This window comes from Leptodactylus fuscus, chromosome 8 (genome assembly GCF_031893055.1).
Source record: "Leptodactylus fuscus isolate aLepFus1 chromosome 8, aLepFus1.hap2, whole genome shotgun sequence".
Classification (NCBI taxonomy): domain Eukaryota; kingdom Metazoa; phylum Chordata; class Amphibia; order Anura; family Leptodactylidae; genus Leptodactylus; species Leptodactylus fuscus.
In genome coordinates, this window is record NC_134272.1 from 14,585,140 (window position 1) to 14,607,469 (window position 22,330).

General features: G+C 39.8%; 1 protein-coding gene across 1 annotated transcript in view; it reads left to right on the forward strand.

Annotated features, from left to right (window-relative positions):
• The window catches only part of CACNA1H (calcium voltage-gated channel subunit alpha1 H), a 135,441-nt gene that overhangs the window by 64,971 nt on the left and 48,140 nt on the right, over nucleotides 1–22,330 (forward strand). The window contains exons 9-12 of the mRNA XM_075285187.1: nucleotides 14,041–14,192; nucleotides 15,924–16,109; nucleotides 16,343–16,460; nucleotides 20,166–20,321. Of these exons, the coding sequence (XP_075141288.1) occupies nucleotides 14,041–14,192; nucleotides 15,924–16,109; nucleotides 16,343–16,460; nucleotides 20,166–20,321 (612 nt within the window). The remainder of the gene's footprint in view (nucleotides 1–14,040; nucleotides 14,193–15,923; nucleotides 16,110–16,342; nucleotides 16,461–20,165; nucleotides 20,322–22,330) is intronic.

Sequence of the window (22,330 nt, forward strand, 5' to 3'; positions counted from 1 at the left end):
CACAAATATAGTACCGCTATACCATTTACTTATATAATGCAGCTATACTGCACACATACATAGTGCTGCTATATCATACACATACATAATGCAGTTATGCTGTACACATAGATAGTACCACTATACCATCCAGCGTCCGCCAGATATAACCGGAGTCAAGGGGATTTGTACCATAGATGGAGACCAATCCAGTGTCAGCCACTTATGACCGGGACCAGGGGATTTAGTATCATAGATGGAGACTCATCCAGCATCAGCCACTTATGGCCGGACCAGGGGATTTAGTATCATAAATGGCGACTCATCCAGCATCAGCCACTTATGACTGGGACCAGGGGGTTTAGTATCATAGATGGAGACTCATCCAGCATCAGCCACTTATGGCCGGGGCCAGGGGGTCCCTCGTGTTTTGCTGTTTACAAGCAACGATCCACAACATCCATATGACACGTCAGTCTTTCAGTTGCAGGAAAATCTCCTTAGTAGCCAAATTAAAAGAGAAAACAGATTGCATTCATCCACGTCTACAATGCCAGGGGGCGCCGGTGTCGCGCACAAATGTGGATTAATGTCTCTTGTTTACAACTGTGGGCTAGACGTGAGTCACCATGATAGGAGCAGACTGGAGCGAGGATACGACGATGGAGGGAAGGACATGGGACGGGCTTCTGTTGAGTACCAAACACCCCCCCAAAAAATGAACAGATGTTGGAAGAACGTCATGAGGGATGGATGGGGGGGTGCAAACTTTTGTAAAGATGATGACATGTAGGAATGAAGACTTAGGTGGCAATCAGCTGGAATAGAGAACATCTGCGGACATCTCACTTTACCGGCTTGAGGGAATCTAAAAAATCCCTAATTAATCAGTTCTTCTCCAGTCTCATGCAGATACAGCTAAGCCCCCCTCCCCTCCTGGGGCCCCCATTCATTTCATATACAAATCCACACTGAATGTCGACAATCACAATAGGCCTCGGAGTGCAATCTACAGACGCTCTGTGTTCTTCTCGTCATCCAGATGGATTCGGCTTTGTATATGGATCGCCATATTGTGCTATAACTTATGCAGATTAACTGCTGCAGGGTGGGCGTGAACTACATGTGTACGTATGCACTTGCGTAACTATAGAGGTCACAGCTATGATCCGGACCCAGAAGTCAGGGGGGCCCACAGGTCACGCTCAGCACACTGGGGCTGGTGAAACCTCTTTGATCTCCTTTCTGTTTCCCTTTGATGTCTGGCAGTCTGTGCATTGTATCCCTGGTGTACTGGAGTGAGAAGATTTATAATACACAGCCTTCCACTGTCAGAAAGGGATGAAATTAACCTTTTCATGGTAAAATCAGCAGGTTATAATCAAAGAGGGATTCTGCGGGGGAGGCTGTGGCACAAATGAGGACGTGGCTGATGGTGGAGAGTAGAAGTTGGAAGGGGAGCGCAAGCTGAGCTTTGGCACCAAGGCCTTGAGCCTTTAGTTAGGCCCCTCGAAGTATGTAGTCCTGCAGACTGAGACCGGACCTTTAGTCCTATGGACATAATAGGCAGGAAGAAGTTTGTCCTTGATGCTGTGAAGGTCAACCAACCTCTTTCTGAACATGTCATAGTCATATGAAATAGGGGGAAAATTGGTAGCAATTCGGTCTATTTGGATCAGATGTTATAAGGGTAGGGCGTCTTCTGGTTTGTACTTTTGGCATTATATAATCTAAACATACTCGCCTATCTCCAATGCTTCGTTGTTCAGTCCTTGTTCTCTGATACATGACCATAGAAACCGGTGTCAACAGTCTTGCTCCAGTGACTGTTGAGGCCACGACTGGGTCCTGGTGGTCACGTGAGCCTCAAAACGCTTCCGCAACGTCAAGTATTGGCACGAAAGAGAAAGGCAACTGCGAACGACCAATAGAGAACCAGGAATAGGCGAGTGTGTCTTTTATTTGCTCTAAATCCTGGACAACCCCTTTAAGGAAAACACTATTTTTCTTCCACGACTGCTGGCCTACCCTGGATCAAACATGGCCCATTTCATTGTGCCAGAATGTAATTGCAAAATCCGATTAGCTTAATAAAAGCAATATTATGCACACAATAAACCAGAGCAATCGGAATACGTTCCAAATCCCGTGAAGCTTTTCATGGCGTCTGAGTCTCGGAATTGGCCCCATCTCCCTCCGATGATAGACCGAGCCTCAGCCACCCGGACGTAATGCACAGTAGTCAGGTTCCTAAACATGTCATTACAAGTCAATCATGGCTCCTTCAATCATCCGTCTCCCCGCCGCACACCCAGCTTCATTTCTGGACTTCTTCATTAGCGATGGGTGGCTCGCCGTCATCGCAGTCATTAGAACAAGTGCTTGCTCTGTTGAACACTCGGGCAAATCTAATCCTGTTAAATGAGAAGCTTGTTTTCTGTCTCGGTTTCGGGGAGACAAATAACCGGTAGGGTCATCTCAGCCACGAGTCTCATTATTATTTTAACCCTTGTCTGGCAGTCGGTCTGGTCGAAGGTAATTACCGGCGAAACCGTCTATTAATTAGACTGCTGAGCTAACTGTGTATCGTTACCTGGTAATTATTCTTCACTCGGAAGAGACAGCCGCGGCCCCTCGTGCCTCCCCCCGTAGATAAGACCGCCAATCCACATAAACACATAGTTTACATTCATATATGGTGATGTATGGAAATTAATATTGTTCCTCAAAGAAGAATTTTTAGAGACGGGAACAGGCTTCACCGTGTCGAAGAATGCTTTGGATCTAACACCCACACACCTAGAGATTTTTCTAATGGGTTTGCTCTTTATGCCATCCCTCAAAAGAGGTGATTTCGGTTACTGTTTCATTTAAGATCACAAGCATAAGCGAGGTCGCCGTAGAAAGTCAAGGTCTATGACAAAGACGAACAATAAAGTTAAAAGGGAATAGAGTTTCTGGTTGAAGGATGTCTATGGCTGCGGGCAGATTTCAGTCGATATAAACCTCGGAATGAAGCAAGATAAGTTATTTATGAGGCCAGGAGGTAGACAATGTTTACGTGGCCGCATGGGGCTCCAAGACGTAAATATTCCTTTTCATTTTCTTAACCCGATGCACATGACAGATTTCAGAACTAAGTGTTGGGGTTCTCTATGATATATTATATCATAATACTCTTTGGTTTTCGAAAATGTCGAGAATAAGGTCATCGGAGATCTTGAAGATCAAAACTAGAGTTTATTGACCTTTCATCCAGTAGGTCACCTAATACCTTTGGCTCTTTGGTATTACATGGTCCTGAGCCTTCACTAGCCCACCTGATGGACTCATAAGATATCCTGTCAATCACCAGTCTAGCATCTTCTTCTTGACTCACCGGTGGTCACTTCTGCTTTCTTGTGTCAATGGCGTCCTCTTCCTTATTGACCTTATGGTCTTACTTGTCAACTTCGGGTTCTCACTTTGGTTTTGACTGTATCTCATGTTGTCCCTTAGGCCACCAGTGGTCATGGTCTGTCAGGGAAGGTTTCTTTCTCGACGAGTTTGTGAATCAACAGAATGTGGAAAGATGGAGCAGCCCAAAAATTGTATTCCCAATAAGAGGACAGCTGTATCCAAAAGCAGCCCCCTACGAGGTTATACAGGGGTGAAGGCCACCACAATTAGTCTCCAGGCATAAATCCTTCTCCAGACTCTCTCAGGACTGGGGATCTTCTATTTGCCTACCTTCAGGTAGACCTACTTCTCAGTGGCTCCGTTTGGGTGCCGGACTTAACTCAGCCACCAAACAGGGGATAACTCCAGAATATCTGACTCTCCAACTCTATTCCCTACCCCTTCTTATACCCCTAAGTGGGGTGACTAGAGAGGCAAGTTCCAGTTGTCCCGCAACCACTGTAGGAAGTGCAGGGGACATCTCCAACAGAACTGGCACCAAAGGTGGATCTCCACAGGTGGCCCTCACTAGAGGATGAGCAACATTCAGCTATGGCCAAACAATACTGCCCCTATGTGCTCAGTTCCTGATGTGACAAACAGGACATGGGACAATTCACCTCAGCACAGACAACAAAAGCGATACAAACCAAAAATCACGGATAACAATAGAGATATAACATAACACACCATCACATCCTCCAAATACATTTGTTGGCTACACCTTTAGTTTTGACCCAACTCTTTTGTTGTCATTTCTTACTCAGATTTTCCGGTTTCAAGGCTACTTCTGTTTGGTGACTGTTTGGTGACTATTCCGAACACACCGTACCTTTGTTGCCAGTTTACACTTCATCCTTGTTTACTCACCTTTTCTTGGACTTCCTTAGACTTTGGACCCCAGTTTAACATGACCTGTTTTGATTCTACATGGGGCAAAATTCTCTAATTCCGGGTCAAATCTTTTTGATATTGATATATTACGGCACTATAGTCATGATCTAAAATCAAATCTAGAGCCAACAACCCATTGTAATCTATACTCTTATACGTTGTCATGATACACATCAAAAAGTTTTACTTGCAGTACTACGTTTGACCATATGGTGTGCTGTTAAGAAGACCTATGTTTACCTATACTTTGTAACACAAGTCGATCATTCACTTTTGAGTAGTGGTATTTATCTATAGCACCACCTAATGTTGGGAAGAATCAGTGTACTATTTTAGATTACCAATACCTATGGAGGATAGAGGGGCACAGTGCGCCCCCTACATTCTATATACACTCCCAAAAATTTTATATTACGTCTGCGAACCTTAGTGTATGGTGAGAGGTTTTCTTTATTTTCTCCCCTAAAGCCACTGTAAAAAAAAAAATTCTTTAGTTTCTAGTCATGCATCATTTCGTACAGAATTTTTCTGAAACAGCAACAAAAAAAAAAAATTTCAGCTGTACATTTCTCCAGGCGGCCAACCAACCAATATATTTTCTGGTATTTATGCCTTACTGCCTGAATCTATTGCATTGTCAATAAAAGCCGTTTTGCTAAAACCAACAGCAGTTACATTCCGTGAAAACACAAGATTACAGAGCGGCCCATGCCCCCACCCCCCAACCCGCCTAAATCTCCAAGCACATTTCAATTTATACCGTTCTCCATCCTTCATCCAAATGACTTTCTTGTCACATTGAAGACAGGTAGAAAGTTACTTTGCAGAATCCTGGGCGATTATTAAATGCGGGAATCAAATGGGAGAAGAGGAAAGCCGAGAAAAATGTAAAAAAAAATAATCAAAAATAAACAAAAAGTTTACGTAAAAGCAAAAGGTTATCGGGACTTTGAAATGAAAGCCTTATCGCCCGCTGTGAGAAGACGTCTTTAATTAAAAGCATGGCTAAGCAGAGGATGTCGGAGGGTTTAATTGCCGTAGTCTGGTCTCGTCTTGTAGATATTTTGCGGTTATTGACTCATTTTTCTTCTGTAAATTAGACGGTTGAAGTTTTGCTACCGAGACTCTGGAAGCAATAAAGCGCATGACGTAATAATAGGACTCCCACATAATGGCAATTTGTGGGGTATGATGCTAAGATCGGCAGTGAACGTACTGTACGGTATGATTCTCTTTGGGACCAACGTCATACTGAATTTTCCAAAAACATCCTGTATCATGTCCTACCGAAAAGCAGAAACTGCATGTTACCAGCTCGGGAACATGACATGACCTATTAGGATTTGGGTCTTGTTCAAGAGAACAGTCAATTCATAGACACGAACAAAAAGTTTAGATGTCAAAGGGGCTCTCCAGGGATAGAAAAACATGGCTGCTTTCTCTCAAAAACAGCACCGCCCCAGTCGACAGGTTGTGTGTGTCATGGTAGCAGAACAAGAAGTTCAAAATTTGTAATGGGGCCCCGACCTACCTTGTTACATTTAGAATCCACCAGATTTGGAGCACGTCTTCACTTACTAAAGTCCACCACCATCTCCTTGGTGTTCCCAGTATTAATCCTGAGGTGAAACATGGGCACCTGGTATGATCACAACTTTTATGCCCTAAGCTATTACTAAACATCTGGAAAGTTTTGAAGTGCCCTTTTTACATGGCTGGAAAAAAAAAAGAAATACCTCCTTTACCTACTGGCTGGCAGAAAATTCTGAAAAGCCTAAAAAATTCCAGTGTCCAACTTTTTGACCAGCTATTGCGTATTAGCCTGAAAAAAAAGAAAAAAACGCTGATGGCAAATTTACCAAAATTTTGGACAAATCTTGTAAACTTTTTGTAAAAATTCCATCATGAACTGGCTGAAAATTTGTCGAGTCTAATTCCATTTCTTGTCTACATCAGCTTGAGTGTCTGTTCTTGGTAATGAGAAGCAGTGACTTCCTGCCCGCTTTATAGAGTGGGTAATGCTATGGTTTCACAGCACTTTGTTGGCACGGAAGGTTTCATTCCTCTAGGGCCTGGTTAAAAAAAAATGTTCTTATTTATACAGAGGCCAAAAACGCCAACAAAGTCACTTGCTTGTAATAAAAGAAGAATGTCCTTGGTCAGTTATGTTTCTCGAAAGCCATAAAAAATACAAGAGACTGAGCCTTGTAAATGTCCTTCATCTTCACTGCCATAGCTGTGCTTACATAATGATGTGTTACCTCCGCATAAGGGAAAAATCAGCCATGTTTGTTACATAAGAAGCAAATTACATGTGATTAATCCTGACTGAAAATACAATACACTTACTACTGATATTACAGCGAGAAACCATCAGGTCTCACCTAGGAAAATAGCAAAAAACTATAAAGACTAGTACTAGTTCTAACACTAATACAACTCCTATATAGTTATTAGAATAGAATATAACTACTATAATACTGCCCCCTATGTATAAGAATATAACTACTATAATACTACTCCTATGTACAAGAATATAACTACTATAATACTACTCCTATGTACAAGAATATAACTACTATAATACTACTCCTATGTACAAGAATATAACTACTATAATACTGCTCCTATGTACAAGAATATAACTACTATAATACTGCCCCTATGTACAAGAATATAACTACTATAATACTGCCCCCTATGTACAAGAATATAACTACTATAATACTACTCCTATGTACAAGAATATAACTACTATAATACTACTCCTATGTACAAGAATATAACTACTATAATACTGCTCCTATGTACAAGAATATAACTACTATAATACTGCCCCCTATGTACAAGAATATAACTACTATAATACTACTCCTATGTACAAGAATATAACTACTATAATACTACTCCTATGTACAAGAATATAACTACTATAATACTGCTCCTATATACAAGAATATAACTACTATAATACTACTCCTATGTACAAGAATATAACTACTATAATACTGCTCCTATGTACAAGAATATAACTACTATAATACTACCTCCTATGTACAAGAATATAACTACTATAATACTGCCCCTATGTACAAGAATATAACTACTATAATACCGCCCCTATGTACAAGAATATAACTACTATAATACTGCCCCCTATGTACAAGAATATAACTACTATAATACTACTCCTATGTACAAGAATATAACTACTATAATACTGCCCCCTATGTACAAGAATATAACTACTATAATACTACTCCTATGTACAAGAATATAACTACTATAATACTGCTCCTATGTACAAGAATATAACTACTATAATACTACCTCCTATGTACAAGAATATAACTACTATAATACTGCCCCTATGTACAAGAATATAACTACTATAATACCGCCCCTATGTACAAGAATATAACTACTATAATACTGCCCCCTATGTACAAGAATATAACTACTATAATACTACTATGTACAAGAATATAACTACTATAATACTGCTCCTATGTACAAGAATATAACTACTATAATACTACTCCTATGTACAAGAATATAACTACTATAATACTACTCCTATGTACAAGAATATAACTACTATAATACCGCCCCTATGTACAAGAATATAACTACTATAATACCGCCCCTATGTACAAGAATATAACTACTATAATACTGCCCCCTATGTACAAGAATATAACTACTATAATACTACTCCTATGTACAAGAATATAACTACTATAATACTACTCCTATGTACAAGAATATAACTACTATAATACTACTCCTATGTACAAGAATATAACTACTATAATACTGCTCCTATGTACAAGAATATAACTACTATAATACTGCTTCCATGTATCTGTATATAATATATATATATATATATATATATATATATATATATATATATATATAGATCAGTGGGTATCTGTATATATTATCTATATGTTGTATATAGAGTATTGTATATATGTTGTATATCCTATTATTAATATTATAAATTTGAAATGTTTGTGGGTTTGTGACTTTGGATGTTCGGATGTTTGGCGGTCAATCACGCAAAAACCGCTCCACCGCTTTGGCTGAAATTTTCCACAAACATAGTCACTACACTCGATTGCGCAATAGGCTACTTTTCGTCACAATAGCGCACATACGTTTTTCCAAGGACCCCCACAAAATCCAAACTCGCATCACTATCTCTGCAATCTCACACACTTTGGACCATAGCAAGCCACAAAATTCATATTACCCCCTACAGCCTAGGTCTGCAACCCCTGGCACACGTGCCAAGAGTGGCACTCCTGCCATATTTCACTGGCACACCAGCAGCACAGGACCTGCAAGAGTTAAATGAAGTCCGTGCTCTGCTAGAGCTGAGGCATAAGGACACTCCCCTTTGAGAGGGGTGCAGGAAACCCAGGGGGTGGAGCTTAATCGCTCAGGTCTCTGCCTGCTATAGTGATAGCTCCTGCCGTCTGCACCCTGCAAACGTTCCCAGAGGAGGAGAGGAAGCTGCTAGCAAAGTGAAAGTAAGAAACACACAACTACCTTCCTTTACTTCCTATTCTCATTAATGTCAGCCATTTGGGGTTATTAGTTTAGTGTTAGTAACTCCATGTGCCTCACATTAATAGGAATAAACCCCATCATGTCCCTCATATTAACCCCTCTGTTCCTCACATTAATAGGAATAAACCCCATCATGTCCCTCATATTAACCCCTGTGTGCCTCACATTAATAGGAATAAACCCCATCATGTCCCTCATATTAACCCCTGTGTGCCTCATATAAAGGTTACTAATATGTGAGACATATGGAGGTACTAATAAAAGACCTCAGTAATGAAGATACTTATTACTTAATTATTACCTCCAAGTCTCTCACATATCAGTAACTAGAGATGAGCGAGTACTGTTGATCAGCCGATCCGAACAGCACGCTCCATAGAAATGAATGGATGCACCTGGTACTTCCGCTTGGACGTAGCCGGCGCGCTTAACCCCCCGCGTGCCGGCTACGTCCATTCATTTCTATGCGAGCGTGCTGTTGAGATCGGCTGATCCCAACAGTACTCGCTCATCTCTATCAGTAACTCTTACACAGGGGTTAATGTGAGGGACATGATGGGGTTAATTGCTATTAATAAGAGGCGCATGGAGTTACTAAACTGTCATGCACAGGGCCAGACTTTATGTTGCTTGCTCAAGAGTATCCTGTGCCCAAAACTTACATGTACTGGCGCAAAATAACAAATCATACAATGTCGTATATCGAAGTATATTAACCTGAAAAACCTCTGTCCCAAACACACTATGTACAGTTTATACCAACACCGTATAGCGGCTGAACTACAAATTACATTCAATAAAAAAGTCTCATGTGTTCTCAGAATTACCGCAAAAACAAGATACACAGTTACATTTTATATCCCATACCTTATACACAGTACGAAAACCTTACCCGCGCATGTATATACACACTTCTACAATCACCGCAGACGAAGTCGCGGGTACCAGCTAGTAGTATATAGAGCCCTCGGTATCTGTATAAACTTCCTCTGTGTTGTAGATAGTATATAGAGCCCTCAGTATCTGTGTATATACTGTCTATATGTTGTATATAGTATATAGAGCCCTCGGTATCTGTATATACTACCTATATGTTGTAGATAGTATATAGAGCCCTCAGTATCTGTATATACTACCTATATGTTGTATATAGTATATAGAGCCCTCAGTATCTGTATATACTACCTATATGTTGTAGATAGTATATAGAGCCCTCGGTATCTGTATATACTACCTATATGTTGTATATAGTATATAGAGCCCTAAGTATCTGTATATACTGTCTATATGTTGTATATAGTATATAGAGCCCTCGGTATCTGTATATACTACCTATATGTTGTAGATAGTATATAGAGCCCTCAGTATCTGTATATACTGTCTATATGTTGTATATAGTATATAGAGTCCTCAGTATCTGTATATACTACCTATATGTTGTATATAGTATATAGAGCCCTCGGTATCTATATATACTACCTATATGTTGTAGATAGTATATAGAGCCCTCAATATCTGTATATGCTACCTATATGTTGTATATAGTATATAGAGCCCTCAGTATCTGTATATGCTACCTATATGTTGTATATAGTATATAGAGCCCTCAGTATCTGTATATGCTACCTATATGTTGTATATAGTATATAGAGCCCTCGGTATCTGTATATACTACCTCTATGTTGTATATAGTATATAGAGCCCTCAGTATCTGTATATGCTACCTATATGTTGTATATAGTATATAGAGCCCTCGGTATCTGTATATACTACCTCTATGTTGTATATAGTATATAGAGCCCTCAGTATCTGTATATGCTACCTATATGTTGTATATAGTATATAGAGCCCTCAGTATCTGTATATGCTACCTATATGTTGTATATAGTATATAGAGCCCTCAGTATCTGTATATGCTACCTATATGTTGTATATAGTATATAGAGCCCTCAGTATCTGTATATACTACCTCTATGTTGTATATAGTATATAGAGCCCTCAGTATCTGTATATACTACCTCTATGTTGTATATAGTATATAGAGCCCTCAGTATCTGTATATACTACCTCTATGTTGTATATAGTATATAGAGCCCTCGGTGTCTGTATATACTACCTACATGTTGTATATAGTATATAGAGCCCTCGGTATCTGTATATACTACCTCTATGTTGTATATAGTATATAGAGCCCTCAGTGTCTGTATATACTACCTACATGTTGTATATAGTATATAGAGCCCTCAGTATCTGTATATACTACCTCTATGTTGTATATAGTATATAGAGCCCTCAGTGTCTGTATATACTACCTACATGTTGTATATAGTATATAGAGCCCTCGGTGTCTGTATATACTACCTACATGTTGTATATAGTATATAGAGTCCTCAGTATCTGTATATACTCTCTATATATAGTATATAGAGCCCTCAGTATCTGGATAACATTTTGCTTTGCTGTAATTTCGTTACTTTTCTTAATCCTTGTCAAATTAAAAAGGAAATAGTGTCTTTATCTTGGTGAGAACCCCAATTATAGATAGTGGCGCTGAGTAGTCTCTAGAACAGAAGGTTCCCCCGGAGACACATTTTATTTTAATGTCATTTTCTCTCCGGTCCGGACGCCACCACTGAATACCGCCACAATACATTCCCTGCAATTTGCAGTTTAATATGTTGCTTAACAGATTTTCCGCCATACAGAGGACGTTCAGGTCACTGCAGAGCGTTACAGGAGACCCCGCGCTAAGCAACACCAGGAAAACCCTCTAAAACTAAGAGAAAGTCACCCACATGAGTGAAATCCTCACCCATTAGATCAGGTGACGGGTGACAACCACTAAGGGCGGCCATGACACTTTCTTCAAGGAGACCTGACCGGAGCATTTTCTTGGATACCTTGTATGGATCCAGATCACCATCCACATCCATATCTACAGTTATGTGAGTAGTTTGGGGTACATAGATGACGTTTTTGGTGATTCGGATCCAGGACCCAGCAAATATCAGAAAATGCCATTTTTTCACCAGAATTTCTCAGTTGTGCAGCCTCTGGCTTTGGGCCTGTAACTCCAATTGCTCATATCTGAGCCTAGAAGTCCGGGATTGATAGACGGTTTTCACATTTGCAATGTGTATTCACCGTTTTGTTTTTTTTTATATCTTTTACATAACGCCAGGCTGGGTGACATTCATCCATCTGACATCCCGAATTTGACTCCTATTTTACCCATTTCTTTTGTTACTGTCAGAAGTCATTTCTGTAATTTGTGCCAGTAAATTCTTCGGTATTTGGCAGCCCCCGGACAGCTGGCAAGTCTGAGAATGTCTCTCGCCCGAACCAGACATATATATATATATCCTGTATTTGTAATAGCTACTGTATCTTCGTGGCTCGCCGCCAAGCGCACGGACCAGGCCGTATCCATCGAGCAGCCGACACACTGAAACGCAGCCAAACCACTGGGCATCTAATTAGCTCCTTCACACTCGGGCAGAGCGCGCTCCTTCATAGAGGACATGTCGCAGGCTGAAAAGACTCCCATAATCACATCGGAAGGGAAACTCTCTCCGTGCCAAAAAAAAAAGGGGCGGCTGAGAGATGTAAAGTGTCTCCTCTATTACCGGCTCGAGTGATCTCCGCAGCGCTCTCCTCGCTATGGGGGGGCCGCGAATAATTCATGCAAAAAAATTCAACTCCCCTTATCAAGGTCAGGCAGAAAAAGAGGAGAAGGAATGGAAAGAAATGAATGGGATTTTATTATAATATATATAGGGGGCGCCATGGAGAGAATGGTGCGGTAAGTCTATGCACATATAGACAGAAGAGGGATTAGTCTGTGCCCATGTTGGGGGATGAAAAGGGGGTAACAATGAGCAATTGGTAATAATGTACAAGGCTATGGCGTATGTTGGCGTATCTGAGCCCATCATGTATGATCCTCCGAACTAGTACGTATAAGCGTCTGACATTATACCATCTGCCAATGCGCTGCTGTATCTAAACCTAGTGTGTGATACTTAACACCAGTAATCAGTGTATCTAAGCTGTCATGGTGTGAAACAGTTAACCATTATATGGAAGGTTCTTGTGTTGTCTTGTTTGAGTGAGCTGGTGTATCTAAGCCTTGTTGCGTGGTGCCATAATTAGCGTATCTAAGCATCCCAATGTGCTACAATGTGAGGTTCTTGTGTTATAGTGTCTGACAATTAGCTGATGTATCTAAGACCATTGTGTGTGATACTCTGAACCGGTATATCTAAGCCGTACCTCTGTGCTACTATGAATCAGTATACGTAAGTTTCTCATGTTATATATAGTGTCTGACAATTATTAGGTGTATCTAAGCCTAGTGTGTTTGATGCCTTGAATAGGTGTATCTAGAACTCACCACTCATTTCTAAGCTTCATATATTATACTGTCTGTCAATTAGCTGGTGTATCTAAGCCTGTGTGTGATACTACTGGTATATATAAGAATCTTGTCTTATACTGTCTGCCAGTGTATCTGAGCTTATCATATGAGATCCTCTGAAGCAGTGTATCTAAGCTTCTTCTGTTATCTGCCAATTAGCTGTGGTATCTAATCCTATTGATGATAATACTCTGAATCTATATCTAAGCCCTATATGAATGCTTGTGTTATACTGTCAGCCAATAAGCTGGTGTATCTACGCTTTAAGCTAGCGTATCTAAGCCTTTGAAATCCATTATTGTCTGGCCTATCCTATGTGATCCAGTGTATCTAAGTCTATATGTGTGATACAGTTGAGGAGATTCACACAACGCTGCAATGTCCTCGAGAAACGCATATAACACTATAATCTACAAGGACATTGTGGTGCTGCGCAATGTACCAAGCCGATCATATGTGATTCATATACATGTGTCTACTATCTACTGATCCCTTGTACATAAGCCTGTCCGCCGAGCTGTGCATTAAAGCAGACCCCTTAAAGGGACCCCTTTAATTCTTTGTGTCATGCTCCGCCCCCTAGGCTCTGCACTAGACATAATACAGTGTACATTACATTGGTTGAGGTTGGCTCGGCCTTGACTTGTGTCTGGTCACCCACACTATTGGGCCGCTCTGCTGTGTATTATGCCGCTATAATGATGCATTATAACCTTAGTGCCTCTTCCCTGTAGCCAGAAGAGCTGACCAACGCCCTGGAGATCAGTAACATCGTCTTCACCAGCATGTTTGCCCTGGAGATGCTCCTGAAGCTCGTCGCGTTTGGAATCTTTGGATACATCAAGAATCCGTATAACATCTTTGATGGGATTATTGTGGTCATCAGGTGATTGGTTCTTTCTGCTTCTGTTTTTCACATGGTGGAGTTTTCCTTTAAATCCCACCCCCTCTCCAATTATAAGTCCCCTTAACCAAAATGTTATGTATTCCTTAGTGGATAACCAAATCCCAAGATAAACTATTTAAAGGAAAGCTCCAGGCAACGCAGAAACACTTTGTTATGTCTAGAAGATCTGAGGGGGTGGGGCAGGACCAGTCTCTGGTTGTCTTTCAGTTCTTGTGTCATGCTCCGCCCCCGCTGACCCTACACTGGGTATAACATAGTGGATCGACCTTGCAATTTTTGTATATTGTGCCTTAAAGGGAACATGTCCAAACCAACAGCAGACTGCTCAGGAACAGTACGGTCTAGAGAATAAATCCAACTACACCAGAATCGGTGGAGCAGAACCTATTAAAGAATGTTGGAGCTGGTGGAGATGGTGAAAATCCTCTTTAAAGGGGATGTTCAACAGTAGAAAAACATGGCTGCTTTCCTTTAAAACAGCTCCACATCTGTCCCCGTATTGTGTCTAGTATTGCAGACCCATTAAAGTGAATAGAGTTGGGCTGCACTACCACATACAACCTGTGCACTGGGGTGGCGCTTACTCTAGAAGAAAGCAGCTATGTTTTTTTTTTTGTCCTGGACAACCCTTTCATGATGTCCAATGACAGATCTCTACAAGGTCAGATTGACCCACCAGTGCAGCAGAGCATTAATTTTGGTGAGCCCAAGGACCCACAGTCCGGTAAGGAAGCCTTGTGCAGGTGCCTTGATCTTAGAAATCTACCGCAAGGACAATTTCCCTTTAATAAGATGAATTTGTATAAGAAAGACGTGAGAAACAATCTCCGGCACCATTACACTGAATGACATTTTCCCAACTTTTTTCTTCTTCTACCGCGATGACCCCTCTACGCACTAAAAAGATTGTCTCTCCTTGGAAAGTCAATACTCATTTTCTGCGACTGAACCAGATGCTATACGCTGATTATATAATGACACAACTTTCAGATGAAATTGGCTTCTTAAATTGATTCCCTTGTTAGAAAAATACAGACAGTCCCACGTAGGTGGAATTGTCCAACGAGATCTGCGTATCACAGAGCTGATACGTGGCCAAGGAGGCCTAGGACATGTTGGTGCTCAGATCCAGAGAGTCATCAGAGATACGACACGATCACTGACCTGGTACGCCCTGTGATCCTTAAAGGAAGTTGTCAGAATCGACTGAAAACAATATTACTTGTTTAAAATAAATAGAAAGAAAAAATTCATCTAGTGGTGTAGCGTAATTTTGCACTGCCTATTTTTAACATTAAAGTAAGTTTTTGAAAACTTTTGTCACCCGCAGTACCACTTCTCACCACTTGGCAAAACAATGAATATTTTCATAAGATCTAGCGCAACAGCGCCACCATCATTGAATTCTGAAACATTTCATTTTAGGAAGTATCATTTAAGGAAATATAATCGGCCATCCTATGTGTTGTATTACGGGACAGATGGAGGGCCATTTCACGCTCTTTAGTTCTTGGTGCTTGCTACGCTCAGTCATCATCGTCAGTATGATACCTATAGGATATAACCAGTGTAGAAGCTTCTGCTGTTGCCTCATTTCATGCTGCCCACCATATCCTCTCTCCCCATAGTGTTTAAGTTGTGACTAGTGAATTGCCTGTAGGTTGCCATTGATGGAGACACTTACCGCTATACTGCTTTCCCATCATTCAGTGTTTGGGAGATCATCGGACAGTCAGATGGGGGTCTGTCTGTGCTCAGAACATTCCGGCTGCTTCGTGTGTTGAAGCTGGTCCGCTTCATGCCAGCTCTGCGCCGCCAACTGGTGGTCCTGATGAAGACCATGGACAATGTGGCTACGTTCTGCATGCTTCTCATGCTCTTCATCTTTATCTTCAGGTACTGGATCATTTCTGCTACATCACTATTGCCTGTCAGTTCCATCTCGGCTTCTATATTATAACTTGCCATCATCCACAGCAAGACATAACTCGTAATATTCATATAATAGTATTTGATGTTAACTTCATTTTATCAGTAGGGTCTTCAAAGTTCTTCAACCACCCCCTCCCTTGCAAGGATCCATCAATCTGGTGATTGACTAATATTACTATGTTCTTTGCTCCTTGTAGCATTCTTGGTATGCATCTCTTTGGTTGTAAGTTTACTCTGAGGACAGACAATGGAGACACTATTACTGACCGAAAGAACTTTGATTCCCTTCTTTGGGCCATTGTGACAGTTTTCCAGGTAAGAACATTTCTACAATCTCCTTCTAAGTGTTTTCAGATGTACTGTATATCCACATAGGAAAGTAGGGAAATCAGAATCAAATTCATAAAGCAGAAGAAAAATCAAAATCTGATTAATAAGTCAGTAAAAAACCAGAACCCGATTAATAGGACAAGTGGAAAATCAGAATCTGATTATTAGGGCAGTAGAAAAAGAAACAGAATACGATTAATGGAGCAGTAGAAAACACAAAACCCGATAAATAGCAGTAGGAAAATGAGAATCTGATTAAGGACTAGTTCCCACGGGGGCAAGGAGGCGGATTTTGACAGCGGATTTCGCCTTAAAATCCGCCTCCATACAGTGGTGGCCACTGTAGACCACTAGCGGAAAAAAGAAGTGAGCTGCCCTTTCTTCAGGCAGCAGCAACCTCCGGAGTCGGCCCATTCATTTGAGCTGACTCTGGAGGCGGAAAAATCCGCCCCACCGCCCCCGTCTGAACGAGCCCTAATAGGGCAGTGGAAAAACCAGAATCTGATTAATAAGTGAGGAGAAAAAAACAGAACCCGATTAATAGGTCAGTTGAAAAATTCAGAATTGGATTAATAGGGTGGTAGAAAAATCAGAGTTAGATTATAAGGGCAGTAGAAAAATCTGATTAATAGGTCAGGAGGAAAATCAAAATCTGATTTTTAGGGCAGTAGAAAAAAAAATAGAATACAATTAATAGAGCAGTAGAAAACAGAACACCCGATAAATAGAAGTAGGAAAATGAGAATCTGATTAATAAGGGAGTACAAAAAAACAGAACCTGATTAATAGGTCAGTAGAAAAATCAGAACCGGATTAAAAGGTGAGTAGAAAATTCCGAATCGGATTATTAGGGCAGTAGAAAAATCGGAATCAGATTATTACGGTAGCAGAAAAAACCCAGAATCTGATTAATAGAGCAGTAGAAAACCCAAAACCCGATTACTATAGCTGTAGGAAAATGAGAATCTGATTAATAGGGCAATAGAAAAAAACAGAAGCCAATTAATAGGGCAGCAGGAATATCAGAATCTGATTATTAGGGCAGTAGAAAACCCAAAAACCGATTAATATAATAGTAGGAAAAACAGAGTCTGATTAATAGAGCAGTAGAAAATATCTAATCAATAAGGCTGATTAATAATTGAAAAAAATCTGATTCATATTGATCGCTGTAGTCAGGCTTTTCAGAAACCTTATCATAAATTTTGTGGTTGTTAAGTAGCGAGCCTCTGACCACCAGGGCTGCGATCTGTATTAGCAATTTGCTGACATTGGAGAGGAGAAGGAAGAAGTTGGCAGAATTCGTGAATATGTCACAGCTCGGTGTGCAGTAGTAATCAGATTTTTCTAAATGTAATTTATTTCTTCATATCTGTTCAAATCGATGTTGAAGTAAAATTATAAACTTGGTATGAACAAGGTGTTACATTGCAGATGGACCCTCTGTGATGTCCATATACTTGAATAGGGGATATCATCAGGGGTTGTCTTTAAGAGACAATCCCTTTAATGTTCTAGAAAGAACAGAAACATATCTGAATAGGAAACAGAATAGGATGAATAGAAAAAATTATATCAAGATAATATCTGACGTGTTATTCCATGTTCTAATCATTGGGGTCACGTCCAAGATCACTAATCCCAGAATTAGTATTTATTCATTGATTTGTCTTGGCCGCAAAGTAAAGAAACAGTCGGCTGCTCCGTGGAGAGAAGCATCAAGAATTCCCGCATTCATCTGAGTCTTTTTGAAGAGGATTTAGAACAATCTGTTGTTAGAACCGCGGCCATATTTCCACAGTGGGCGCTCAAAGCCTAATTAACTTCTTCATTAAAAAAATAGCTTTGATGCTTTCCAAGTGGAGGCAGAAAATCTGATCGTGGCACCGACACCTCAAATGTAAGAAAGTAACCAACCACAAATAAAAAGAGAGGAAATTGGATTCTGCTTTATCCTATCATAGAGAATCAGAATCAGCTATTACTGTCAGATGACTGTCACTCTCCATGCTGATATCTGGTTGGATGGAAGCCAATGCAACTGGGATTGATGCAAGTGATGATCAAGAATACTAGATTTACTTTATTTTGGAGCCTTTATTGATTGTAAAAGTATAACTACTCTAATATTATCCCATATGTGCAAGAGTATAACTATTATAATACTACCTCCTATGTACAAGAATATAACTACTATAATACTGCTCCTATGTACAAGAATATAACTACTATAATACTGCTCCTATGTACAAGAATATAACTACTATAATACTGCCCCCTATGTACAAGAATATAACTACTATAATACTGCTCCTATGTATAAGAATATAACTACTATAATACTACCTCCTATGTACAAGAATATAACTACTATAATACTGCTCCTACGTACAAGAATATAACTACTATAATACTGCTCCTATGTACAAGAATATAACTACTATAATACTGCCTCCTGTGTACAAGAATATAACTACTATAATACTGCTCCTATGTACAAGAATATAACTACTATAATACTGCTCCTATGTACAAGAATATAACTACTATAATACTGCTCCTATGTACAAGAATATAACTACTATAATACTGCCCCCTATGTACAAGAATATAACTACTATAATACTGCTCCTATGTACAAGAATATAACTACTATAATACTGCTCCTATGTACAAGAATATAACTACTATAATACTGCTCCTATGTACAAGAATATAACTACTATAATACTGCCTCCTATGTACAAGAATATAACTACTATAATACTACCTCCTATGTACAAGAATATAACTACTATAATACTGCTCCTATGTACAAGAATATAACTACTATAATACTACTTCCTATGTACAAGAATATAACTACTATAATACTACCTCCTATGTACAAGAATATAACTACTATAATACTACCTCCTATGTACAAGAATATAACTACTATAATACTACCTCCTATGTACAAGAATATAACTACTATAATACTGCTCCTATGTACAAGAATATAACTACTATAATACTGCTCCTATGTACAAGAATATAACTACTATAATACTACCTCCTATGTACAAGAATATAACTACTATAATACTGCCTCCTATGTACAAGAATATAACTACTATAATACTGCTCCTATGTACAAGAATATAACTACTATAATACTGCTCCTATGTACAAGAATATAACTACTATAATACTGCTCCTATGTACAAGAATATAACTACTATAATACTACTTCCTATGTACAAGAATATAACTACTATAATACTACCCCCTATGTACAAAAATATAACTACTATAATACTGCTCCTATGTACAAGAATATAACTACTATAATACTACTCCTATGTACAAGAATATAGCTACTATAATACTACCCCTATGTACAAAAATATAACTACTATAATACTGCTCCTAGGTACAAGAATATAACTACTATAATACCACCCCTATGTACAAGAATATAACTACTATAATACTCCCCCTATGTACCAGAATATAACTACTATAATACTACACCTATGTACAAGAATATAACTGCTATATAATGCCCCCTATGTACAAGAATATAACTATAACTACTGCCCTGTATGGTACTTCATGACATTATTTGGAAATATACCGCCACTTCATGTAGTAGATGATGATTTCCCGTACTTTATGCAGCTTTGTCTATGTTTCTTTATCTTTCAGATTCTTACCCAGGAGGACTGGAACATGGTCCTATATAATGGAATGGCCTCCACTTCATCCTGGGCGGCTCTTTACTTCGTGGCTCTGATGACATTCGGAAATTACGTCCTGTTTAACCTCTTAGTGGCCATTCTGGTGGAGGGATTCCAGGCTGAGGTAACCTTACAGGCCAACTTTTTTTTAGGCTTACCAGTGAGTACACAGAGGCAGCCGTTGTTGGGACAAATGCATTTCGTTCAGCCATGATTGACCTTTTATAGTACTGCTATATAGGGTGAGCTTTGTAAATTGGTGTCCACGTGATGATGAGAGATTACTGACAAGTGTTACTGACATACAGATGGCGTTCTAGGCCCTGCTTCCATTATAGTAATGTAAGTAGATAAGATATAGCTGTATACTAGATAAGTATACAGCTGTAGGTTGTGCTCAGTAGTATATAGGATATACCGAGAAGGAGATGTCTCCTGTTCACGACTTTGTCTGAAGATAAAGTCAAGAGCATTAAGTGGGCCTGATATATCCATGTCACTATAATACCGTAATCTACATGCACATGATAAGCGCGGCTGGCACTGTCTGACTACTGTGTGAGTTATGGGCCCGAAATGGAGCCTGAAATGGATAATAAAAATTACAAGACTTCCAGGAAATGAGGCCCCCCTCCCCAGACCCCCTCCTACAATGCTGACTATACCCATTTTTCTGCGAAGTGGGAGAAATTTGCCAAGCGATGATCTAAGCCCCACAATAACCTTGAAGCTTAGAGTGGGGGGCGGCACGGAGGGGGAGGGGGTTTAAGACAGTCTTTAGCACCTCGTTAACATCACTCGAGACTCTGACTAATTAAGAGGGGGAAAAAAAATCGTTTAGTCATCAAAGTATTCATCAATTTTGTGAAGTTTTTACAAGATCGCAGAAGGAACGGACATTAATATGATAAATGGCACATAGCCCCCTCAACAGCCGGGCACATCGAGCATCAAATTAGCGTAAATGTCCGAAAAAGATAAAGTCGTTGTATGGATGTAATAAAGTAATGGACTGTAGTATGTGATGTATTACTGCGCTGAGCACATCCGAAAATTACATTAGGAGATAAGGAACTGAACGATTAAAGGAAAGATTCGGGTTTGGTCTTTTTTGTTAATAAAGTTTCCTTTGTTTTGTATATAATCTCCATAAACATAAAACCTCCAAAAACTGTTGGCCGAAAGTTTATTTGGTTGACTGGTATTACTCTTGACTCCCCTAAACACACACACACTCGGCTTGGTTGAGTGTGCTTATGTTTGTAATGAGTGGGGGGTTGTAGGTCACTGTCAGACATCTTTGTTCTCTCCAAACAGTGTCTTATCTACCCTGAGTTATGGTGTAGGGCCCCGATACTCATAGGAGGGTCAGCCACTTACTAACTTATCTCTTGTGTCCATGAGTGTTCCAGTTTCTCTGCATAATTTGATATTTGGGTGCCATGTTTGTTTTTTCCTCCACAATGCTTTCTCTTTCATGTTGTTCCTCATTGCTAGTGTGAGTGGTACAGGTAGAGTACAGTACTATCTGTGCATACATGTTTTTCTGGAAGAGACAGGTAGGCAGTACTATCTGTATATACATCTTTTTCTGGAAGAGACAGGTAGGCAGTACTATCTGTATATACATCTTTTTCTGGAAGAGACAGGTAGGCAGTACTATCTGTACATACATCTTTTTCTGGAAGAGACAGGTAGGCAGTACTATCTGTACATACATCTTTTTCTGTAAGAGACAGGTAGGCAGTACTATCTGTACATGCATCTCTTTCTGTAAGAGACAGGTAGTCAGTACTATCTGTACATACATCTTTTTCTGGAAGAGACAGGTAGGCAGTACTATCTGTATATACATCTTTTTCTGGAAGAGACAGGTAGGCAGTACTATGTGTGTGTACGTACTTTACAGAATGGGACAGAGAAATCATGTTATTACCTACATGATATATGAGTAGAGAGGGAAGTAGTACTGTCTTTGTCTACATTGTGTACGGTGAGAGGCAGAAAAGCTGTAGTGTCTATATCTCTATCATGTACATTTAGAAGTAGGGAGGTGGTACTATGGTGGTGGTGGCTATGTCATTTATAGCGAGAGACAAGGAGACACTACTATCTGTGACTATGTCAATTATA